Source organism: Balaenoptera acutorostrata, chromosome 13, assembly GCF_949987535.1.
Source record: "Balaenoptera acutorostrata chromosome 13, mBalAcu1.1, whole genome shotgun sequence".
Taxonomy (NCBI): domain Eukaryota; kingdom Metazoa; phylum Chordata; class Mammalia; order Artiodactyla; family Balaenopteridae; genus Balaenoptera; species Balaenoptera acutorostrata.
In genome coordinates this window covers 28,550,982-28,576,246 of record NC_080076.1, presented here as the reverse complement: position 1 = coordinate 28,576,246, position 25,265 = coordinate 28,550,982, and the positions used below count along the sequence as shown (strand labels likewise).

General features: G+C 39.5%; 1 protein-coding gene across 2 annotated transcripts in view; it reads right to left on the bottom strand.

Moving 5' to 3' along the window:
• The window catches only part of EPG5 (ectopic P-granules 5 autophagy tethering factor), a 123,682-nt gene that overhangs the window by 81,967 nt on the left and 16,450 nt on the right, over window positions 1–25,265 (bottom strand). For both annotated transcript variants that reach the window (XM_057526387.1, XM_057526388.1), the window contains exons 4-14: window positions 24,794–24,930; window positions 23,793–23,900; window positions 22,851–22,924; window positions 20,847–20,952; window positions 18,274–18,388; window positions 17,706–17,856; window positions 15,077–15,232; window positions 9,750–9,907; window positions 8,516–8,670; window positions 6,702–6,842; window positions 1,145–1,309 (exon numbers count right to left, since the gene is read on the bottom strand). In XM_057526387.1, the coding sequence (XP_057382370.1) occupies window positions 1,145–1,309; window positions 6,702–6,842; window positions 8,516–8,670; window positions 9,750–9,907; window positions 15,077–15,232; window positions 17,706–17,856; window positions 18,274–18,388; window positions 20,847–20,952; window positions 22,851–22,924; window positions 23,793–23,900; window positions 24,794–24,930 (1,466 nt within the window). The remainder of the gene's footprint in view (window positions 1–1,144; window positions 1,310–6,701; window positions 6,843–8,515; window positions 8,671–9,749; window positions 9,908–15,076; window positions 15,233–17,705; window positions 17,857–18,273; window positions 18,389–20,846; window positions 20,953–22,850; window positions 22,925–23,792; window positions 23,901–24,793; window positions 24,931–25,265) is intronic.

Genomic DNA, 25,265 nt, shown 5'->3' with positions numbered 1-25,265 from the left:
AATAAATAAAGTAAATAAATCTATTTATTAAAAAAAAAAAAAAGTTGCTACTTTAAATGAACGAGGAGACACTCGAGGAGACTATGCATGCAGCTCTCTGGAAGAGGGAGGCTGGGGCTTCTGTTCACAAGTCAGAGAAGGCGAAGGCAGAGAAGAGCCCCCTGCAGCTCTCACCCACCAGCACTTGAGTGAGAAAAGACCCGGATGAGCCCATGAGCAGACCAGGTGGTCAGGGACACCCTGGAGGAAAAGCTCCCTGGTTTCAGTTTCCTTATCTGTACAACAGGGGTCATGTTTACGCCAAGACGGCTGAGAGGACTAGATGACTCGCTCAGAACAAAAGCTGGCAGATAGTTAGAGAGGGCTGAGTTCTCTTCCATTTTCCCTTTAAAATGTTTAAATATTTTGATCAAGAAGCTAACTAATAAGGCCTAGGGTAAAAAGGCAGAAAGATCTTAACAGTCAAAATGCCTTGATATTGCATCTTTGGAGACATATGATAGGTAGCAAACTCTTAATAATAATAAACTATTATGAACAAAAACTACCACCACTAAGACCTTAACATGTGCCTAGAACTGCCCTCAATGTTTTTACGTGTCCTAGCTTGCTGAAACCTTACAACAGCCCTCTGAGGTAAGCCTGTTAATGTGAATGCGTACAGATGAGCAACTGAGGCCAGAGAGCTCAGGAAGCTTGCTCAGGGTCACACAGCCAGGAGGTGGCAGAGCTGGGATTAGAACCCAGGCAGGCTGGCTCAGAGCTCAGGCTCTTCACCAGTGCACAGTGTTTCGGAAGACAAGTCTGGCAATGACACACAATACGAAATGTACAAGGAAAAAGGACCAGAGGTAAGAGTGGCAATTAGGAGGAACTGCAGTAAATAGCCAGAAATAAAACAACAGAAACAAATGATCCAAGGAAAAAGGGAAGAATTTTCAGTGTGGAGCAATTTATCTTCACTTAGAGGATGCTCACTCTGCAAAACAGAACTAATAAGAGAAGATCCTAAACTCTGACGCAGCTAAAAGAATTTGCAGACCTCGCAAATGGTACTCAAAAATGTTAATGTTTTGAGAAAATGTTTCTTTGAAACTGATGTGTGTGGACCCTCCAGTCTCTAGGGAACAGTTTTAATACATACCTGTTCACCAAATCCCCAATTTAGTCCTTCTAGAATAACACAGGCCAATTTATTCTTCACTGTTGTCAGGTTATAATTCAATAACCAATCCCGAATCACAGCTATCTCAGAGGCAGAAGGTCGCCAAAGATACAAAGGTAGTTCTTTAAACAAGTATAAAGAAACCTTATTTAAAAGAAAATGATAATAATTAAAATCAAGACTTAAGGACAATCCTGTATTACTAAAATACTATATTATTAAAGGGCTTACAAAATTTTTCTCCAAAAGGAAGTGGGGTTTTGTTTTTTAGACAGTGAAATGAACAACCAAATCAAATGAATATTAAAACTAATGAACACCAAAAGTACATTTTGCAATCCTTTGTAAAGGTCAAGATTTTTTCATATGTAAACTGGTACACTTCCATTAAAAAAAATCACCATAGTAAGATCCAAATTTAAAGTCATGATAAATCAGTGGAAAGTCATTCATTTTACAAAAAGACTTAGCACTTTAAATAATTATTTCTTCTATGTCATTTAAAAAGTTATTTCTATTAGCTTCAAAGCATTTCAGGAAGAAGATACAAGGAGTGGATAGGGGTAAAGATGAAACAAGATCAACCAAGAGTTGGTATTTGTTGAAACTGGATGATAGGTACATAGCAATTCATTACATTGTTCTCTACTTTTTATATATTTGAAAGATTATATAATAAAAGCTTTTTAAAATCCTGTACAGAAAGTCCATAGCACCACTTTTAAATAACATATCCATGTGTAAATTAAGATAAATCTGGGTTCACTTAATACAGTTTGGTTTAAGTAAGCCTAATCAGAAGAGCAGTTCATAAATAATGTCTAGAATAGTGCTGTCCAATGGAAATCTAATGCAAGCCACACATGTAATTTTTATTTTTCTAATAGCCATTTTTAAAAGTCAAAAGAAACAGGTAAAATTAATTTTAACAATATGTATCATTCAATCCAGTATGTCCAAAATAGTATTCCAACATGTAGTCATCACAAAAGATTACTCAGATATATTATTCTTTTGTTCATACTAAGTCTTGGAAACCCAGTGAGTATTTTACACTTACAGCACATCATAATTTGGATGAGCCACATTACAAGGGTCTATAGTCACATATGCCTGGTGGTTACTGTACTGGACAACTCAGCTCTAGAACATATAACCAAGCATTTTTCAGGTTCCTGCACTACTCCGAATTGGAGGCAAAACAAAATTTGAAAGAACGGGAAAAAAAATTTGAAAGACGAGTAGAACGAATGAATTTTAAAAAGACCCTTTCTTTCCTCTGCATGTGTAGTGTGTGTGTGCAGTTAGCTAAATTTTCATAAGGATTTGTTAATAAAGGTCTTGAATATGCTGAATAAAATGGTAAACTAGCAATCTAACAAATAGAAAAATACTTCTTTAGCCTGTAAGCATCTGACAAAAAGAACAAAATAATGGTACTAGAACAATGAGTATAGCAATAAGATCTGTCCAGAAAACCAACTATCACCAGCTACACAAAATAATGGTATAGCATGTATCTACACATCAAGAATAAAAGTGAAGCTACCAAGAAAGTTCTCAGGGACATTAAAAAGGGAACATTACAAAAACTCTTTGCCAGTAAATTCAACTAGTTAGATGAAATGGAAAAATCCCTTTAAAAACATAACTTAAATATATGTATATGTATAGCTGATTCACTTTGTTATAAAGCAGAAACTAACACACCACTGTAAAGCAATTATACTCCAATAAAGATGTTTTAAAAAAAAAAACATAACTTAACAAAACTGACTCAGAAAAAAATAAAAATCTGTATGTTTAAAATTTTGAATTTGTTATCAAAACACAAAGAAAACCCTAGGCCCAGATGATTTCACTGGTAAACTCTACCAAACATTCAAGGAAGAATTATAGCAATCTTACAAAAATTCTTTCAAAAAACAGAAGAGGAGGAAATGCTTCCCAACTCGTGTTACAAGGCCAACATGACCCTAAAACCAAAACCTAACAAAGATATAACAAGAAAATAAAATTACAGATCAATATCTGTCATGAATATATACGCAAAAATCCTCAACAAAAAATATTATCAGGGCTTCCCTGGTGGCGCAGTGGTTGAGAATCTGCCTGCCGATGCAGGGGACACGGGTTCGAGCCCTGGTCTGGGAAGATCCCACATGCCACGGAGCAACTGGGCCCGTGAGCCACAATTACTGAGCCTGCGCGTCTGGAGCCTGTGCTCCGCAACAAGAGAGACCGCGATGGTGAGAAGCCCGCGCACCGCGATGAAGAGTGGTCCCCACTTGCCGCAACTAGAGAAAGCCCTCGCACAGAAACGAAGACTCAACACAGTCATAAATAAATAAATAAAAGAACGTGAATTTCTAAAAAAAATAAAATAAAATAAAAAAAAATATATTATCAAATTGAACCTAACAATACATAAAAAGAATAATATACCATGATCAAGTTGTTTTTATTTCAGGAAACAATGATGGTTCAACATGTGAAAACCAGTCAATGAAGTTCACCACATTAACAGAAAAAAGGATAAAAATCATATGACCACCTCAATGGATGAAGAAAAAACAAGTAAATACCCATTCATGAAAAAAAAAAAAAATTCAGCACACTGGAAGCAGAAATTTCTCAGCCTACCAGAGAGTATAAATGAAAAACCTACGGCTACCATTATGCTAAATGGTGAACTTTGGAACCCTTTCTACTATGATAAGGAACAAGACAAGGATGTCCACTTTTACTAACTCTATTCCATATTGCAATGAAAAGCCTAGTGCAAAAAAAGAAATGATTGAAAAGAAAGAATCCTAATAAGAATTCCCAACAAAACAGAATTTAAAGAGTGTATTTTAAAATATATTTATGCTTTCACTGAAAGTCAGAAAATCACTAATTTTACCTGAAGAGGATGTTAGGAATGTCCTCTGAAGTGAACCCATGTTTCAAATTATAAAAAAGACCAATAGGAAAATATGTTGTCCATTGGCAGGTTGTCATCAAAACTTATCTTGAGTTCTTTACTTTGAGATGTCCCCAAAGGCTTGGTCCTTATCAACAGCTATTCCTAACCCAGAGCAATAGCCATACATCTACATACAGCACAAAGGACTGTTCCTCTCCTGCTGGGCCTCTAGAAAAAGTTACCTTCAGACACACCCCAGGTGTGTCAATAAAAATTTAGGTCCACAGCCACAGCTCATTCCCAGGCTCTGGAGCTAGGAGCTGATTTCAGACTAGCCCAAGGTCACAGCAAAAATATTCAAAGCCATCATATTCATCTGAAGGCAAGGGGGCTTGAATAAGTTCCTCCAAAAATGTCAGCAAGTTCACAGAACACAAAGGAACCATATATTTAAACAGAGAGTGGGGGCATCTTTTAAAAGATGTGCTCTAAAAAACATTATGGTTCTAATTTGTACACTTACTGTTAAGCATATTTCTGGGCACAATTTATTACTAAAAGTATTATGACCTAATTAAAAATGTAAGTGTGGCCAAACCCAGAAAAACACTTGTCAGATAAAGGTCATGAACTCAATCAAACTGAAAGAATCATATGACCCACTGTAGACTTCTCTGGAAATCAATCCATTAGATGATCACTAAAAAAGGAACAACCAAAAACTTGCTGTCTGCAAATGAAAACCTCTTCACCTCAATATACTTGTATCCCAGTGGGATACAATGTTTACTTAAATAGAAAAAGTACCATGTACTGCTGCTATGGAAAACAGTATGGTGCTTCCTCAAAAAATTAAAAATAGAATTAACATATGAACCAGCAATTCTACTTCTGAGTACATACCCAAAAGAATTTAAAGCAGAGTCTCAAAGAGACATTTGTACACTCATGTTCATTGCAGCATAATTCAAATAGCCAAAAGATAGAAGCAACCCAAGTTCCATCAGCAGATGAATGGATAAACAAAATGTGGTATATACATACAATAGAATATTATTCAGGCTTAAAAAGGGAAGAAATTCTGACACGTTATAACATGCATGAACCTTGAGGTCATAATACTAAGTGAAATAAGCCATACAGAAAGGAACAAATACTGTATGATTCCACTTCTGTGAGGTACCTAGAGTAGTCAAACTCAAAGAGATAGAAAGTAGAGTACTGGCTGCCAGGAGCTGGGAGGGAATGGGGAGTTAGTTTTTAATGGGTAAAGAGTTTCAGTTTTACAAGATGAAAGAGTTCTGTGGATGGATGGTGGTGATGGTAGGTAACAAAACAATGTGAGTGTACTTAATGCCACTTAACTGAAAAATGGTTAATACCGTGTGTTTCATGTTGTGTATAATTTACAATTAAATTTCGTTTAATGTAAAAAAAAAAATATATATATATATATATACTTTGCCAAGTAGAGCATGATATATCATGTATTCTCCATTTAGAAAAAAATATGTCTCATAAACCAATCTGTCACTGAATCTGCTCACTCATGAATGTGATGAAGTATTAGCAGTTATCAGTCATCTACCCTACAGGGGTGATGCAGTGACTGTAAGATGGAAAGGCCCTGTGCAAACATAAGCCCAGAGAAAGACACTATAACTTTAAACATTCCTCCTGAAGTTATGACACATGACCACCTGCCATTAGAAAAATTCACTCATTACAGCCTTATTATAGATGATGAAGAAAATCTTCAGTAAGTGTATGTTTTTAAAAATGATACACTCATACAATACTACTTGGCCATGGATGAACCTGGAAAACATTATGCTAAGTGAAAGAAGCCAGTCACAAATGACCACATATTTTGTAATTCCATTTATATAAAATGTCCAGAATAGGTAAATCTATAGAGACAAAGTAGACTGTGATTGCTCAGGGCTGGAAGGGATGGAAGTCTGACAGCTAAATGGTATGTGGTTTCTTTCTGAGGTGATGAAAATGTTCTAAAAATAACTGTGGTGATAGTTACACATATGTGTGAATATACTAAAAACCACGGACTTGTACACTTTAAAGAGATGAATTGTATGGTATGTGAATTATATCACAATAAAGCTGTTTTTAAAAACTACACAAAGATTACTAAAGGGATTGTGACAAATGACAGAACTAAACGATATACATCCAGCTCAACTTAAATTAGTTCTAATTTCGTTTTTGATTGATTTAAAGCAAGCCTTCTTTCTAAATCAGAGCTGTTTCTTCCAAGAAAAAAACATAAGAATTATGACGGCAAAACAAAATTATGAAATAAAAACTATGAATTAACTATAAGCTATAATTAAAGTAAAAACCTGTTACTGAAGGAGGTGCGAAGGTCACTTTGAGGAGATTAAGAGAAACAACCCACAGTTTTTTATAAGCAGTGGCCAACCCCAAGCAGGCACAGTGAACCTGAGACACAATAAATGTTTTCTTCACCCTGTTGTGCCCGTGTGACTCAGTCATCCCAACGACCTTACTATTTTTCCCACTGCTCCAATACTCCAGGGCTTAAATGAACAACAACAACAACAACAAAAAAAAAAACGGAAACAAAACAAACAAAATCAGTGTTCTTACCATTCCAACCTGGTCAATGGTGTCTTGAACTCTATCCAGAAGGACAGAAATTATCTCAGGGTGAACAGCTGTGATGGCCCCTAAAAGCTCTCGACCAACCTTCGAAAAAGTTTCTCTGGTGGACAGGGTGACATAAGATACCTAAAGTGGGAGGGGGGGAAGATGGCATTTTTAACACCAATTTATCAGTAAAAAACCTTTCCATACTTAATTTAGGAGGTTTTCAAGTAAAGTAGAAAGAATCTCAGATGAAGCCTTGGCTCACACCATGTACAAAAAGATGTCAAAACTTCAGAGAGCACAACTTCAGAGAGCAGAGTGTCTGGAAGGTGGGGGAAGAGGGCATGGAGGAGAAAAGCAACTGTTTAACAATGACTTTAAGTGTTGGATTCAGAAAGCACTCCCAGAGTCCTCAGAGCAATTAAGTAATCCCTCTGTATTAAAACTTTTCTAAATTTAAGGAAACCAATAACATGATGAAAATCAGAATGCATTTCATGGAAATATCTACTCTCTCCAAAAAAAAAAAAAATGAGATCCTCAATTACAAGAGCTTCTAAAATATCAATGTTTACCAACTCTTCTTAAACAATGGGTTCGAAACTACAGGTTACAATCCAATCATGCCAATGGCCAGCAGTTTTTGGTTTTTCTTAATACAATGGAAGAGAACAGAAAAATAAGAGAGTAGAATAAAACAGAACAGAAAAATGAGAGTGCATCACAGTAAGATTAAGTATTGCTTCAATTTCACACATGTGTGTACACACACACACAGAGGATCAGAATGTAGTTTTTACCGTGAGAACTGGTCAAAACACTTGAAATATCACTCAAGAGCATAAATATTACTTTAGCAATGGATCTTGAGAATGCCGTTCAACACGTGAAAATATACATCCTCCTCTCAATTTTTACAGACAATGAAGATAGTTTGGAATTCCAGATCCATCTAGGCCTTAATCTCATGCATGGTTACAAAGTACAAGAATAGGAACAGCTTAATAGGATATTTGATCCTGGTAAAGAACTTTAGATTACCCAGTTCTGTCATTCTCAAACTGGAGTATTGAGGGGAATGATAATAAATCTTCAAATATAATTTTACTTAAATTTGGAGGAAATTTTTTTACGAAGATAAACAGATAAATGACAGCCTACAGTGAAAATGTGTATTTAAAAATATATATATATAAAACTCCAAATAATGTTTTGGCAACCATGTGAGTTATGTCCCTCAACTCATGGGGTCCAAAGTTCACTCTCTTCCACCATTAGAGATGGCTCAGCGAAAAAGTGAAGAAAGCAAGGATCTCATCCCAGTCTATCATTTTACAGATGAAGAAACTGAAGCCCAGAGAGGTAAGGTGTCTTTTCTGATGTGAGATAGACAATGAGCAGCAGGGCTAAAACAAAGCCAGATCGTTTAACTCTAGGTTCAGTACTATTTCCACCATCTCATTTCAATTGGCTGGGAAGTCAGGTTTCCATGTTCCTCGCAGGGTCAGACGAGTGGAAGTGAGGGGGGTGGGTCCGGGGCAGAGGGAGAGAAAAGTATAGAAACTACAAATGTCAGGCAGTACCTGACTGTCTGTTCCTTACCAAAACTCATACATCAAATGATAAGAGATAGCAGGGGGACATGGAATGGGTATGATTCATATTTTCAGTACTCCTTAGAGATGATCTCCTTCCACAAGTGCAGACAATACAAGATTGTCACATTTTTTTTAAAAGCAATCCCAAAAGAATCAATGGATGGACAATCCAAAAGAAAATGTTTTTAGCTGATTCCTAAAACTTAATATTCTAACCTCATATATCTCCAGAACAATAATTTTTATGAAGTCTTCATCCACATTGGTTCTTCTGGCCTGAGCCATCTGAGCAAAAGTAGTTAGAAGGCAAATCTCTTCCGAGCTATTCATGGAAGAAAGACACTTCTCAAAGTTCACAAAATGTTCTGGGTCTACAAGTTCAAGAAAATTAAAGTGGGGAGAGAATAAACATATATCACTTTAATTACTCCTCTAGAGAGAAAGAAGATATAAAATTAAAAGACATTAAGAAATATTTAAAGATACCAAACGTCTTTGTTCCAGAATGGATTTCTATAGGCATCAGGAAGAAGGCTGGGCCAGATGACATTCCAACTCTAATATAATGTTGCCTCAGGAATATTTAACAAGCTTCTGTTTCCTCATCTGTCTCAAAAGTTTATTTAAGATCAGATGCCATGTGACTGGTGAAGTGCTTTGTCAACTGCAAAGCACTGTTACTATCACTAGACAAGACATCCTCAACAGCACACTTGAAGCTACTTGGTAACTGTCAGCCAAATGAATGACAACTCCATTAATGGAAAACTGCTAAGACTAGCAAACTACTCAGTACCAACATGGCATTCCACACAAAAAATATTTGCTTATACATGGAAATTCAGGGCAAGATATTAGCTATAATCATGACTGAAATACTGATGAATATGATTAACAATATCTATGTTTTGCCTATCCCTCAGAGAATGCTCTGTAAGCAATATTACATTTTGTCACTAGAGGGCAGTCTTGATTATCAGCTTTGCCATATGTGACAGAAAACTAAATGCTGCAAAGGCAAAGTTGTGTAGAGGGAAGAAAATAGTCTGTTTAAAAAATATATTCCCAATGGAACTTTTCACAGAAAGAAGGCAACAAGCCAACAATTCCTTTGATATGTTTACACATTTGAGAAATCAAAGGTAGTTCATCAAATTTCCAGTATTTTCAAAATAACTCCATGGGGCATTTACCAACCCAATTTTCATTTCCTATCCCCAAATTGGGTTTATAATAGAATTTACTATCCAGAGCATTTGAAGAATAATGGAAATTGGAATCATCATTCTAGTAAGTCAAACGACAAAGCAGTCTTAAATTTCAAAAGGATTACACATGAGTACAGAGTAAAACATTCTCTCTCAGTCCTTCTAAAAGCAAAAAGAATAAAGCCAGGAAGAGAAAAGGCACACAAGGTAGGAAAGGTGGATGCTGCACATTTGGGCTGTACCTTGGAGGCGCTTCTTACACTCGGCAGGCAGGAGGGCAGTACACAGCTTTTCCAGATTCCCGCTCCCCACCTGGTGCATGAGGTAGAAGAGCTTCCAGAGCATCTGAACAGACAGTGTCCCGAAGGGCATTTCCGACATAAACAGCCAAATGCCAAGTCTGCATGTTTTCAGAAAAGCAGGAATAATTTTATGTATCAGTCAACTTCACCATACTGAGAAAGTAGACAAAAAAATTCTTAAATTCTTAAATCACACTACAGCAATTTTTCTACCATGCTTCAGTCATAAACACCTAGAGAATGGATAACAATAACAGCAAATACACATAAAGCACTTAGTCTGTGCCAGGCACTGTTCTATCACCACATCATCTATTTATCAGCTCATTCCATCCTCACTATAACCAAGGCAAGCACTATTATTGACATTATCCCCAATTTACACATGAGGCTAGTAGAACACACAGAGGGTAATAAGAGGCAGAATTGGGTGTTGAACCAAAGATCCTTTTAAGATCCGGGCAACAGAGAGGCTGCTTAGACTGGATGTATGTATGTGCCTGAGCATGCGCACAGGTACACGTGTACACACAGAGACACGTGCAGTTGGGGGCTGGGGGGAGAAGGGGAATCAAAAGCCCTCCGTGACTCCTCACTCATCACCAAATGAAGTTCAAACTCCTTCAAGCTCCAAGTTCAAAGGCTTCCACAAAATAGCTCAGACCCATATTCCCAGCCACAGCCCTCTCTGCATTCATATAGACCACTCCTGGACAAGCCTGGAGAGAACTCCCCAACTCCAAGCTGCCATCCCTCCATTTGTGAACCCTCCCGTGATGTCCTCCTCAGCACTATTATGAAATTCTAACCATACTTGACTATGGCATTACCCTTTTATCAGTGTTTCTCACACCATAGTGGGCAGAAAAATCTCCTGAGACTTTGTGGAAAATGCAGAATCCTAAGGCCCCCCTAAGAGATTCTGAGTTTGCAGGTCATAGCTGGGGTCCAAGAATCTGCACTTTTTTACAGTCACCCCAGATGACTCAGACTCAAGTGGTCCTTAAACTGCACAGTGAGAAACATAAATGTGTAATTTATGTACACATACTAGTGTACAGCAATTTGAGAGCAGAAACCAAGTTTTTGCATAAACCAGTGTGTAACCCTGAATCTTTTTTTTTCATTATCCAGTACCTAAACCAGTATCTCAAAAACAATCAGTACTCAATAAATGCTTAATAATATTTTGTTATATGAATTTTATCTCAATAAAAAAATCTAAAAAAGAAAAACAGGGAGGTACTCAAAACTGTTGCTGTATTTTGGGCAAAACTATAATTTAACCAATTATAAATAATGTTTATTAGGAAAAAAATAAATTAAATAGTGCATGCTTAACCCATGTCTGCGGCCCACCAGGCCACTAGTGGTCCGAACCACCGACCTCGACTCTGAAAAGCAACAGCTAGATAACTGAGCCAGAGTTAAAGAAACTTCTCTAAGTTCAAGTGGGTCAGGCTTCTCTCTTATTAAATAATTATCCCAACGCCTCACATGGGACTTGACGTTCTTGTATAAAGGATCCCAAAATAATGAGGCCTTAAAAGTAATGTCATAAGACAGTAAATATTTCCAGCTACAAAACTTCCTATATGGCAGACTTCAAGTAAGTCTGGCTTAGGTCTTTGTTGTCTATCTTTTGGTTTGGGTTTGTTTTGTTTTAGGTTGGGGGAATAGCTACTGTCAGAAATTTCCACTGGAGTGCCAAATAAATTTAAATTTCATGGCTTTAAATACCTGGTTCTCATATGATGTATTTCTAAAATAAACTATACTCAAGAACAATAGCTCTAAGCATTTTCAAATTTAAAACAATTATCTGTGTGAATTACATATATAATATTACAGGAGGGGCTCACAACTCAGCATATAGGACCTAGTAAGGAACCAGAGAATTTCCTCTAGAAAAGCTTTGCCTCTCAGCTAAACAAACACAAGATCGGGTGACAGGAGATCAGAGATGGAAGACTTTTCCCGAGCACCAGGCCAGCTTCAGTGAGCAGGTGCTACTGCGTTGAACCCCTGGCAGAGTTCTGCACAGGATTTGGTACACCTTGTGAGACCACCAAATTATGGACAAGAATAATCTAAAGATAAATTTCTAAGCCCAAGTTCTCTTTATCTTAGACCTACACCTTCTGAGTGCCTAAGAGTAGTTTTAAGACTTAGAGTCCTGACCTTTCTCTAAATCAGCAGTTTTTCTGTTCCTCACCTGGAACTACACAAAAACAACCACCACCTACATTTGAGAAATCCTTTATGGTTTAAAAAGTCTTTCCACATATGATTGCATTTCATCCTTATACCCATGAGGTCGATGGGTAGGATCGCCATCATCATCTCCAATTTATAGATGAACAAAGTGAGACCACAAATATTAAGTGACTTGCCCAAAGTAACAGTCTTGGCAGACCAGTACTCGAACCCACTACACAACACACATAAATAAGGGGTTGATTCTTCCAATCCAAGAACATGGTATATTTTTCCATCTGTTTAGGTCATCTTTGATTTCTTTCATCAGCGTTTTATAGTTTTCTGAGTACAAGTCTTTCATGTGAAAATGACTATACTACGCAAAGCAATCTACAGATTCAATGCAATCTCTATCAAACTACCAATGGCATTCTTCACAGGATTAAAACTAAAAATTTTACAATTTGTATGGAAACACAAAAGACCCCAAATAGCCAAAGCAATCTTGAGAAAGAAAAACAGAGCTGGAGGACTTCAAACTATACCACAAAGCTACCGTAATCAAGACAATATGGTACTGGCACAAAAACAGAAATATAGATCAATGGTACAGGATAGAAAGCCCAGAGATAAACCCACGCACATATGGTCACCTAATTTACAACAAAGGAGGCAAGAACATACAATGGAGAAAAGACAGCCTCTTCAATAAGTGGTGCTGGGAAAACTGGACAGCTACATGTAAAAGAATGAAATTAGAATACTACCTAACACCATACACAAAAATAAACTCCAAATGGATGAAAGACCTAAATGTAAGACCAGACACTATGAAACTCTTAGAAGAAAACACAGGAAAAACACTCTTTGACATAAACCACAGCAACATCCTTTTTGACCCACCTCCTAGAGTAACGGAAATAAAAACAAAAATAAACAAATGGGACTTAATGAAACTTAAAAGCTTTTGCACAGCAAAGGAAACCATAAACAAGAGGAAAAGACAACCCTCAGAATGGGAGAAGATATCTGCAAATGAAACAACAAAGGGTTAATCTCCAAAATATACCAACAGCTCATGGAGCTCAATATCAAAAAACAAACAATCCGGGCTTCCCTGGTGGCGCAGTGGTTGAGAATCTGCCTGCCAATGCAGGGGACACGGGTTCGAGCCCTGGTCTGGGAAGATCCCACATGCCGTGGAGCAACTAGGCCCGTGAGCCACAACTACTGAGCCTGCGCGTCTGGAGCCTGTGCTCCGCAACGAGAGGCCGTGATAGTGAGAGGCCCGCACACCGCGATGAAGAGTGGCCCCCGCTTGCCGCAACTAGAGAAAGCCCTCGCACAGAAACGAAGACCCAACACAGCCAAAAATAAATTAATTAATTAATTAATTTAAAAAAAAAACAACAACAAACAATCCAGTTAAAAAGTGGGCAGAAGACCTAAATAGACATTTCAGCAAGGAAGATATACAGATGGCCAAGAGGCACATGAAAACATGCTCAACATCACTAATTATTAGAGAAATGCAAATCAAAACTACAATGAAAAACTACTACCTCATGCCAGTCAAAATGGCCAGTATCAAAAAATCTAGAAACAATAAATGCTGGAGAGGGTGTGGAGGAAAGAGAACCCTCCTGCACTGTGGGTGGGAATGTAAATCGATACAGCCACTATGGAGAACAGTATGGAGGTTCCTTAAAAAACTAAAAACAGAACTACCATATGACCCAGCAATCCCACTACTGGGCATATACCCTGAGAAAACCATAGTTCAAAAAGAGACATGTACCACAATGTTCATCGCAGCTCTATTTACAATAGCCAGGATATGGAATCAACCTAAGTGTCCATCGACAGATGAATGGATAAAGAAGATGTGGCACATATATACAATGGAATATTACTCAGCCATAAAAAGAAATGAAATTGAGTTATTTGTAGTGAGGTGGGTGGACCTAGAGTCTGTCATACAGAGTGCAGTAAGTCAGAAAGAGAAAAACAAATACCATATGCTAACGCATATACATGGAATCTAAAAAAAAAAAAAAAAATGGTACTGATGAACCTAGTTGCAGGGCAGGAATAAAGAGGTGGACATAGAGAATGGACTTGAGGGCATGGGGTGGGAGGGCGAAGCTGGGGCGAAGTGAGAGTAGCATCGACATATATACACTATCGAATGTAAAACATTTGGCTGGTGGGAAGCAGCCGCATAGCACAGGGAGATCGGCTCCGTGCTTTGCGATGACCTAGAGGGGTGGGATAGGGAGGATGGGAGGGAGGCTCAAGAGGGAGGGGATATGGGGACATGTGTATGCATATGGCTGATTCACTCTGGTGTACAACAGAAACTAACAGAGTACTGTGAAGCAATCTTACTCCAATAAAGATCTATTAAAGATGCGAAAAAGATAAATAAAAATAAGGGGCTGAGACTATGAGGCCCATGGCGAGAGTGTCAACAGCTCAGAAGGCAGCAGAAGTAGGGGGTGGGGGGTGGGCAGCAGTTCATGAGTGGAGCCGGGTGGGGCGGGAGGCCACTCATCTCCTCTCGGAGGGCACAGTGCTGCAGCAGAACCTGCTCCCACACTTGGCCAGGAGCTCAGGGAAGACAGTGCAAGGTGAGCTGCCATGCCCCCACCTCTGCTTCAAATGAATCCTAGGCTGTAAGCAGCAGCAAAGACGGCATGATCAGAACACAGCCAAGACAGGGGACCCGGACCCAAGATAGTCCTAGACCTTGAAACCCACAGAGTGAGACAACTTGCACAATGTACTCTGCCTCACTGGGGGCACTAGAGTTGGGCGTGAAATACAATTCATCCCCTGGTCAAAGTTACCTCAAAAGTTCAGGAGAAACTGAAAGAAACCTGAAAGAGAGATCATTTCAGGCAATACTACACAAAAGGAAACTAAAGCCCAAGAATTAAGCCAAGATAAGAAATAGATGAAATACATTGACACTATTGTAAGAGTTCTATTTCAGTCAATGAGTTTCACTCCAATCTTTCTTACTAGCCAGGGAGCTATTTCTCAACAATTATCATCATACTTCTTACCTTTTGGCTTTCAGCACATGTAGTACAGCTCTCAAAAAGAGCTCATCAAACTCAACCTGTAGTTTCTCCACAGAGTAGGGCTGCAGAGCCAATCCCGAGCCTTGGTTGTGGCTCACATACTGGGCCCAGTGGTCACTCACATAACCAAGGATCATCCTGAGAGTGAGGAAAGACAATGCAGCACTTGGCATGAAGGCACTCAGCACCAGCATCTTTACATTACATTTGCAGCATTACTTTATTCAACACGTATTTATTGAGCACTCACTATCTTCTAGGCTCTAAAGGGGACGCAATGGAGGGAAAAAACCCTACCCTCATGGAGCTTACATTTAGTGGAGGGCAAACAGACAATAAACCAAATAAAGTAAAATATGCAGTCTGTCACATGGTTATAAATGACTCTGAGAAAAATCAGTAGGAGAGGGAAATGAAGTTTCCCTGGAGTGTAGCGGAGGAGGGGCCTCACTGAAGAGGGATACGTGAGTAAAGACCGGACGCAGTCTCAGGACTACCTAAGGGAAGGGCATCCAGGTAGAAGAAGCAACCAGTGCGAAGGCTCCGAGGGGTGGTCGGTATGTTGGAGGAACAGCAAGGCAGCCAATGTGCTAAGGCAAAGTAAGTGAGGGAGAGAATGGCTGAAGAGGAAATCGAAAAAGTGACAGGAAACCAGACCATGAAGGGTCCTGTAGGCCACTGTGAACACTCTGGCTTTTACTCGGAATGAGACTGGGAGCAGCAGGGTCTGAGCAGAGGGGTGATATGAGCTGAGTCGTGATTTACAAGAAACACTGGTGGCTGTTCTGAGAATAAGCTGGGGGTGGGGTGCGCAAGGGAACAAGGGCAAAAGCAGGAAAACAAGTCAGGTGGCTGTTGTGATAATCGGTGAGAAATAGCTAAAGATGAACTATGGTGGTTGCAGTGAACATGGTGAGAAGAGGCTGGATTCTAGAAATAGCATGTTTCATTGATTCAAAGGATGCACACCTTTCACGCTTTAATCTCTACAACTGGAATGTCATTAAAATTGATGACATGTCGTCATTTGGCAGCATTTTTTCTTTCTTAGTGGTGCACAAAATATACCTTAGGTTTGATGAAAGATGGTGTTTTGAAGGTAGAGATGACAGAACTGACCATCAGACTGGGTGTGAGGTGTAAAAAGAAAAGCCAGGGATGATGCCAGTGCTCTGGCCCGAGCAACTGGAAGAATAAAGTTGCCACTTACTGAAACTGAGAAGACTGTGAGAGGAGCAGTTTGAGAGGTGGGGAAAGAGGGCCCATTTGGGGATTATTAAACTATAATGATCATGAGTCAGCCAAGTGGAGGTGCTGAGTGGGCAGCTGGATATACAAGCTTACAAGAAAGGTAGAGGCTGGAAATAGATCTCGGAATTTTAACTGTATTTAGATGATATTTAAAGACATTAGAATAGATGGAATCCCAAGAAGCAAGTTTGGATAAAGAGGTCCAGGGATGAAGCCCTGAGGCATTCCAACATTAAGAAGTCTGGGAGGTGAGAATCAAACAACCAAGGAGGCAGAAAATGAACAGCCAGTGAAACTGAGGAGAAACCAGGAGAACATGGTATCCTGGAAGTCAAGCAAAGAAAATGCTTTAAGGGAAAGTGACCAACCATGACAAAGGCTGCTGTGTGAACTGTGTGAGAGGCAAAGCAAGATGACGACTGAGAGGTGGCCATTGGATTAGTTAGAAGCACAAAGTTCACTAGCAACCTTCATTCTTCAGAGCTATTTGGGTAGTGTTGGGGGCGAAAGCCTGACTGTGAAGAGTTCAAGAATTTCAGGGCATCCTCTATCATTTACCTGGCTTTATGAAGCTGAAGGATACATACCTAAAATAATTAAAGTCAATTATGTTTTGGAAACAAAAGTATGGGAGTGGGAGAAGTTTTACAGTTTTTTGGAAGTTTTCTTTCAAGGTAAGGGAGGTTGGAAGAAATAGCAGTGTATTTATATACACTGTAAAGACAGAAAAATTGATGATACAGAAAAGAGGATACAAAATTAATTCAATGAAAAGCCGTGCATTTCTCAGAATTTACTCATATTTGATAGTAAAAACATAAACCTACCTTTCATGCAAATAAATGATAATGCTTTCCCAATTCAAATACAGTGGCCACTGATGAAATCTTTATAATTTTCTTTAAATGGTATTTTATAGAAATTACAATTACAGTAAATAAGAGAGAAAACAGAGAAATAATAATGCAAAAGAGCTACTGCCAATTTTCCACAGCTACACGACAATTCCCAGGCAAAAGCTAGGAGGTAGAAGAGAGTAAAGGAAGGGGAAAGACCCTGTATTTTCTTTGACCCCTTCTCTCTGGCCAAGTTCAACCCAGCAGCTGCTCTGAGGATCTTGACTCCAAGAACAACTGTCTAGCAAACCAGTTTGAGATTTGAGATAATTAACCAAATATTCTGACTGGAAGTATTTATTTTAAATTCCCAAGAGGTAGATGGGGAAGAAAAAAAATTCTTACTTTTATGAGAAATAAGACCTGAACTATAGCACTACAATGCCCATCATCCCAATTATACAGTGTCTGTGACTGACCAGGGTGAAAGTTAACAGAAACAGACGAACCAAGAGCAGTATTACCTGATCATATAACCAATTCGCTTGACAAACTGCCTATAGCGTGCTCTATTGAAGGTTTCTAACCCCACAGCCAGAAGTTCCACTAAGGAGTTAGCAAAGGCAAAAATTTTCATCATCTCTTGAGGTATTGTTGTTTCAGGTAAATAATCACCTAGAAGTTAATCAAAGAAAAGGAAAAAAATTATAATTACTATGGAGAAACACTGAAAGATATGGATGTCAGTATATTAATGAGGAAAGAAAGCCAAGATAGAGAATCCCCATTGCTCTGGCTCCTATGTCAATATAAAATGGGAAACTTGAGACAAAGTGCAAAATTAAAACCATTTATTAAAGCTGGGCTATGTGCAAGCTGGTCAACCTTATGCATGTAAGCACCAGGGAGGAAACTACAATCACAAGAGAAAGGAAGGAAGCCTCGCCACGGTGACGCAATCATCTCTGTATAGTACAGCCAGGCATGGGGAACCCCAATCAGGAGCCCGCACAAGACAAGACTTGATGCTAAGTTCCTGTGTTTGAGCTTGCCCCTACCACATTTTACGTATGACAAAAGGAATTAGTCTACCTTTTGCTTTAAACCCAAGAAGATGTTGAAAGAGTTCATGAAATGGGAACTGTGATAGAAGAATAACCAAGTCATCTTCATTAAGGAGAATCCAACTAGTCTCAGGGTCTTCATCCTAAGGGAAAAGATGCAGAATCATATCAGCTGATTTGACCAGATGACACCATGGCCTAGAGTTACAGGAGCTGAATTACCACAGGTCTCAGTGGTACACGTGTGGTATTCTCATGAGTCCTCGTGGACTTCTCCTCCAGGATAGAGATTATACTGTCAGTTCTATTAGATGACCTGTAAATCCCTTAAAATTGCAAGCCCAATTTTATGTGTATCTGAGTCATATCCATTCTTCAGTGGCTGAAACCGCTCTCAATTAAATTTCCATCCCAAAGAAGATGAAAAATAATTCCTCTAGAATAGGGATCTTACTATAAATCTCAGTGATTTGACAACATCAATTAAAGAACCATTCACTAAGAGTCCAAGTTATTTTATCTACAAGCCTCTTCTTGCCCCCAAAATTAAGGCCTACTGCCGCACTTAACTGACTTACCAAGAAGCAATTAGCATTTGCTATGGATAACCAAAGTTCTGTTGTCAATTAGTGTTGCTGAAAACAGGATAAAAATAACAGTGGTCATACACAGGGATCACATAGGGGAAATAGCTGGAGTTTTTTGTTTGATACAGAGCACTAAAGTCTCCTTAGAAACCAAATTGATTTGTGTCCTAAGATACGCTACATTCAAAAGGGAATACTGTAAAAAGATGCAGAGATTCTGAAGAATTATCACCTCAGTTTCAACAAGGGAGTAATGCAATTCATTCATAATTTCCTGAAGCCACTCATTTTTACCCTCTTACATGTCCTAAATGGCTAGCAAACAAGAGCCTCAGAAATTCTACCTAGAGCAGTCCTCAGCTCCAGCTGTACATCAGAATCAACCATGGAGGCTTTTAAACATTTGGATGTCTGGGTGTGGGCCAGGGCAAGGTTTTTAAGTTGCCCAGGTGGTTCTAATATACAGCCGGTGTCAAGAAACCACTGACATGGACGATTCACAGTGCCTTCCGCCCATGGCCTTTTCTGAGTCAACGGCAGAAACTCCCAGCATTCCCTCCCCAGGCTCTTGAATCCACTCAACATCCAGTGAGTGCTAACCAGGAGCCAGGCACAATTCCAGAGTCCTTAACGATTACCTGTTTTTAGGATTAAACGCAGGAAACCTACCAGAAAAAAAGACTTCTCTCTTAGGAGAAACCAGTCTTCGAAGAAAAAAAAACCCTGCTCCATCACAATCTTTAAAAGACCCATTTGGGACTTCCCTGGCAGCCCAGGGGTTAAGACTCAGCACTTCCAACGCAGTGATGCAGAGGACATAGGTCCAATCTTTGGTCGGGGAACTAAGATCCCACATGCCGTGTGGCGAGGCCAAAAAAAAAAAAAAAAAAATACCAATTTGCACCAGCTCCTGAGAAGCTGTCTCCAGATGACTGTTCACTCTCTAGCAAAGAAGTCTGCATGGCCACATCATTTACCATCATCTCACCACCTCCTACAAGTCCCGGGACGAGCATAATGAGTGTGAAGGGGCTCCTGCTTCTGAATGAACCCCTGGGTAAATACACAGACATGATCCCACAGCTGCCACGCCGTCATTCTAAGGAGTGCCCACTGCAAACTTTCAACTCCTTTTGAAGAGAAGGGGTTTCAGTAAATTTAGTCCCTGGCCAACCTTGGACAAACACATCAAATCAGGATTTCGACCATAAAAACACACTAGATAGGGCCGATAACTAGCTGGAAAAAAAAAAATGCCTTAGCAATACACTAACCACATATATAGTAGAAAGAAAAGTCAATAAATGTTATCTTGAGAAACTGGGGGTTTTTTCGTTTGTTTTGTGGGGTTTTTTTGTTTGTTTGTTTGTTTTGGCCAATGTTGTGCAGCATATGGGATCTTAGCTCCCTGACCAGGGATCGAACCCGGGCCCCCTGCAGTGGAAACGCAGAGTCCCAACCACTGGACCGCCAGGGAATTCCCAAGAAACTGGGTTTTGATCATTAAATTCTCACCAAAAACAGAAAATTACCTTCCATCTTTCAAATGAGAAGATCTAGATAAGAAGTTTGTAAGCGTTAAAGCAGAACCGTGGTAAGATACAGCTCTTTGTTATACAGACTCAGAGTAACTGTAGGTGAGACCTCAAGCCCAGAAAATTGTTGCTGCATAAAATAAAATCCTAATATAAAGTGTACATAATATGTAAACACTTCCAGGTTCCAGACTCTCCCAGCTGCACAGGGAGACGGTCTAGAGAAGGGTGGCAGCAGAGACACTGGCTCAGAGCACAGGCTCTGCATTTAATGACATGTGATTTGGGACAAATTCCCTCAACCCCACCCGCACCTGTTTCCTCATCTCTAAAAGGGGGATGAAAACAGTACTTGCCTCGTGGGGCTGTTGGGAGAATTAAATGGGCTAATACATGAGAAGTGCTTAGAACGATACTTGGCACGTAAAAAGAAGAGCTCAGAAATGATTAATCAAAATGCAGTCGACATGACGAGTTACCTCTTCTCCTCCCTCATCTACTAGTGTCCACGTCCCCGATGCAGGCCCCGAGGAGGATGGATTCCGCTCACTGGGCTTCATGTGGCACAGGAACTCGGCTCGATTTCTAAAGGACAAGGGAAATCACTTCAATCACCTAAACATAAACACAGAAAGCCCACTGCGTGCATTCTGGATCATCTACTCGCCCTGAAGAAGAGTCAGAATCAACCCAATCTTCAAATGGTTTGAATTAGTAAATAAGAAATAATAACTGGCTAAAACTCAAGGAGACCAAAGCTTCGCTAATCGTGGTGTAGAGACCACAGCCATTCTGGGTCAATAATGATGAGGAACCACAGAGAAGCAGTTACGCCAGCACAGTGCCCGCCCACAGCGGGGCCTCAGTACACCCAGGACCACACAGTACCTGAACTCTAACCGGCTCACAAAGTGTTCAGGAAACATGCTTTACTGAAAAAAGGATAATCTGCAGGTAATGGAGAAGCTGGTTTAGGGGGAAAAGTACACCTAAACACCACGGGTAGGAGCAGCCCCTATATCCAGGCGGTGAGAGGGAGGAATCTGGGGGAATTCCTGCCAGCCAGGCTTTCACAAGGTGCTGGCTGGACCTGACGAGTCAGTGTAACCAGAGAAGTTTCTTCTCTGAGACCATCACCCAGTTCTCAGCTCTCTGCTCCTTCCTCTCTGGCCTAACCCTGAAAATTCATCCATTCCCTTTCACCAGGAGCTCTCCTCCAAGACTTCCAGTTTCCAACCTGAGGGGCTCCAGTCCTGCAGCTCCACATGTCCACCGATAGTTGTCACTCGTACGTGTCCACTTGCAAACCCCAATGACCTCAAATTTTCCTCCTTACCCAACGGCTCTCCTTTCTGTCTTTTCGGTCTGTTGGGGCTGCCAACACCCTCTCAGTCACTCAGACTCAGAGTCTACAGAGTTAGGTCTGGGCCACCCTTGCCCACATTTTCTTATTTAATCAGCTACTTAATCCTTTCCTGGGAAGATGACCTTCCCGTTCCCCACTTTCTCCTTCCCACTACCAGCACCAATTGAGGCTGGGGGCAGATAGGCTTTGCTGGATCAAGAGCCAGTGGTAGTAACACAGTTCAAGGTCACCTGTACACACCTCTGCCTTCTCCCCCCACTTAAGGACGTGCCCTCTTGATGCTGGATTCGGTTCCAGAGCCAGGAGAGCCAGATGTCTGCAACCGCAGACAAGTCAATGCAAGAAAGGAAGCAAAAGTGCATCTTCTTCTGCCTCCAGTCCATCCTAATCTTCCTTAAATACAACTTTTACCCCTTTTCAAAAACCCTCAGTTGCTACAAAGGCCAGACCATCTCAAGTATCTGTCTTAATTTCAAGGTCTTCTATAACCAGACTCACCCTAGTTGTTCATCTTTATTATCACCCCTCCCACACCCCTTCACACCAGCCAAGCTGCTCTCCGAACTGCCCCCTGCACAGCTATCCTTCCCTGTACTGTGGGCCACTGCTCACTGTTCTCCCACCTACAGTGCCCTCCCTACTCCTCTCCTGCTGAAATCAGTTCCATTCTTCAAACCCAGCTCATCCACCTGGAACCCTCTGACTACTCCACTCTACTCTCTTTACTCTCTTCATTTCTACTGCATCAATCATAGCTTCACACAATTTAGCACTTGAATCTCTTTGACTGTGCTTTTTTATTCCTCTGCCACTAAATCTCTCCTTCTAAGGAAGAGATCATCCTTTTTTTTCTCCCCACAGCACCACAATGACATATATGACAGGAGTGGCAAATCCACTAAAAAGGAGGACCCAATAAAGTTAATCAGTTTTAAAAAAAAAGCAGTTAAAAGGGTCACTTTGGGACAAAGGGTATTAAACCCAAAGAAAACCTGCAATGTTAAATTTTGGAATGCTGACTCTTCCCTTAGCAACTGTTTGGATCTGGGCAGTTTAGGAAGCCAATTGTTTGATAGAACATTTTCATTTCTACTTCACGAAGGTCTTCCACACTTACTTGACAGGAGACATTAGCAGGGCAAGGGACTGCATAAAATGAAAGACCCCTGATGGGTTATTCAACACTTTGATCTGAAATCAGAAAAGGAAAAGGCATACTGTAGAAAACCAACAACCCAAGTATCCATAACCTTAGTTCACCAGAATTTTGACAAAGGGAGCTGTTAAGGAAACAAAGATGGAACTGGCACCTCATCCACAAAAGTGAGAACACCTGTGGGTTACCTGGCAGTACTGACTGGGCTGTACTCAGAGAACAGAGGTAGCTGAGCCATTTACATTAATTACCTGAAACAATATGGGCGGGAGGAGTATACTGCTATCTTAATCCAAAGATAAATAAAAACAAAAAATCTTCCTTCTACCTAAAAAGATTCAAATTTCTTGCCACCAGAAATACTAAAGAAAAGGTAACATGGAGAATGACCTGGCATGCATCTGGCTCATACCCACCTATCTGAGGGGTTGCTATGAGTAACAACACAACCCAAAGGCAAGCAGCAGAGACGCCTAAATTGATCGCACAGACCTGAGATCTCTGCTAATATTAAAGAACTTTGAGATGCTTGTGGCTTCTTTTTTATCTGTACCAACTGTAGTGTGAGATGGATTAATTTAGGACGTTGCGTTGAATATTACAGAAAAAAGTCCCAGCAAGCCTTACTGCACAGAAATTTTACAGAATTAAATACTACTAAACCTACCAAGCCAGACTACAACTGAACTTTTGCAATTCCATCTTAATTTCATCAATTTTGGGTGGTCCAAGAAGTTGCAGCATAATAACTCCTAAGAATACAGACTGGATATATCCCAATAATTTTATTTTAAATATCAATATTTTTAAAGTAGGTTTATTTTTTAAAGCAACTTCTTCAGGAAAAATGTTTAACAAAATCGCCTCCCATTCTCTTCAACATTAGAAGGCCATTCATCATACCTGGATGAAAGGAACAGCCCATTTACTAACACCAGCCGGGCATCGAAGAATATGGTTTAGAAGGAAGAGGTGATCTCCAGGACAGCCAACTCTTTGTAACACTGACACCTGAACAATAAAGGATGTATATAGTTTTACTATTTACAAAGACGAATGTTTTTAAGGGTCTAATGAAATCACTTATCCGATATTTAAATACATGTGATCTTTCAAAAGAGTAACCAGACATAAGATATACCACTGACTGGTTGAGTTTCTACCACAGAGGTACACAGAGGCCTACGAACCTATGAGCACTCTGATAAAAATATCCTAAGTAGTTTCTCTGCAAACCCAATTTTTATTATCTGGCAAATTACAAATCACTAATGTTCCTGGCCACACGTGAATAGATATAAGTCAAGTAGTTTAATCTATTCCCAGTTTGTAATAGTTTCTCAAATCCAAGTAAGTATGCTTAGAACCTCAGCCCATATCTAAGAATGCTAGCATGAACCTAAAAAAAGCACCCAAGGCAGCTCCATTGAGAAACATAACCAGTAAACAACCTCTCCCCCTGTAACACACCTGATATCTTTCCTGAAGTTCCCAAATCCTGATTCCTTTTATTTCCCTTAAAAACATTTTTTTAAAGTATAACTAAGTACAGCATTAAACATAAGATGATAAAAAAGTGATATGAACAACTTTTAGCTCACATACCTATATTCTGAATATACATCTAGTCTTAAATTTAGCATGCTTCCCACATTTCCATTTCCTCCTAAGTCAAAGGCCAAAGATCATTTAACATAAACTTTATCAGACAGAAAAGCACTGTGTGCTTAATAATGCACTAGATAAGAATAACTTATTTCCACATGTCATGAGCAAAGAAAACGTCACTAACATATTAAACAAACTAGCTGAAGAAGCTATTAAAGAAAAACCTATAAGGAAACAGGAGATAATTCTTAAATTATCAGGGAAATAATGACAGTATACTATGTCTATTTCCTTACCAATTTCTGCAGCCAGAGAAGAATATCGTCATGGAACTGAGTATCTTCATTAACTCTCCTGGTGAACATGAATAAGACACTAATGCACTCCTTTAGCTGACACAGATCAGAGGGAATGCTTTCTACCTGTTTAGAAGCTATAAATTAAAAAGAGGATTAAATGAGTCCCATATAAATAGTATTTGTGGGAGAATTTTTAGTGTCTCTACTTAAAATAAATAAATAAGTAAACTATTTAAAATATTTAATTCAGATGAAAATCCAAGGAGAAAAGTTACATCAAAATATCTGAGTTTCTACTAAATACGTAAACCAAAAAAAGTATTTAACCTCGTGAAGTATTTCAAAGCAAGAAAAAATTAACTTCATCAAAATTTTTTATTTAAAAATCAGCAAATCTCTGGCCTAGCCCCAGCTCTCTGATTAGTTATGAAAACGATAAGGGGGAAGGATTTTTTTATTTTAAATGATC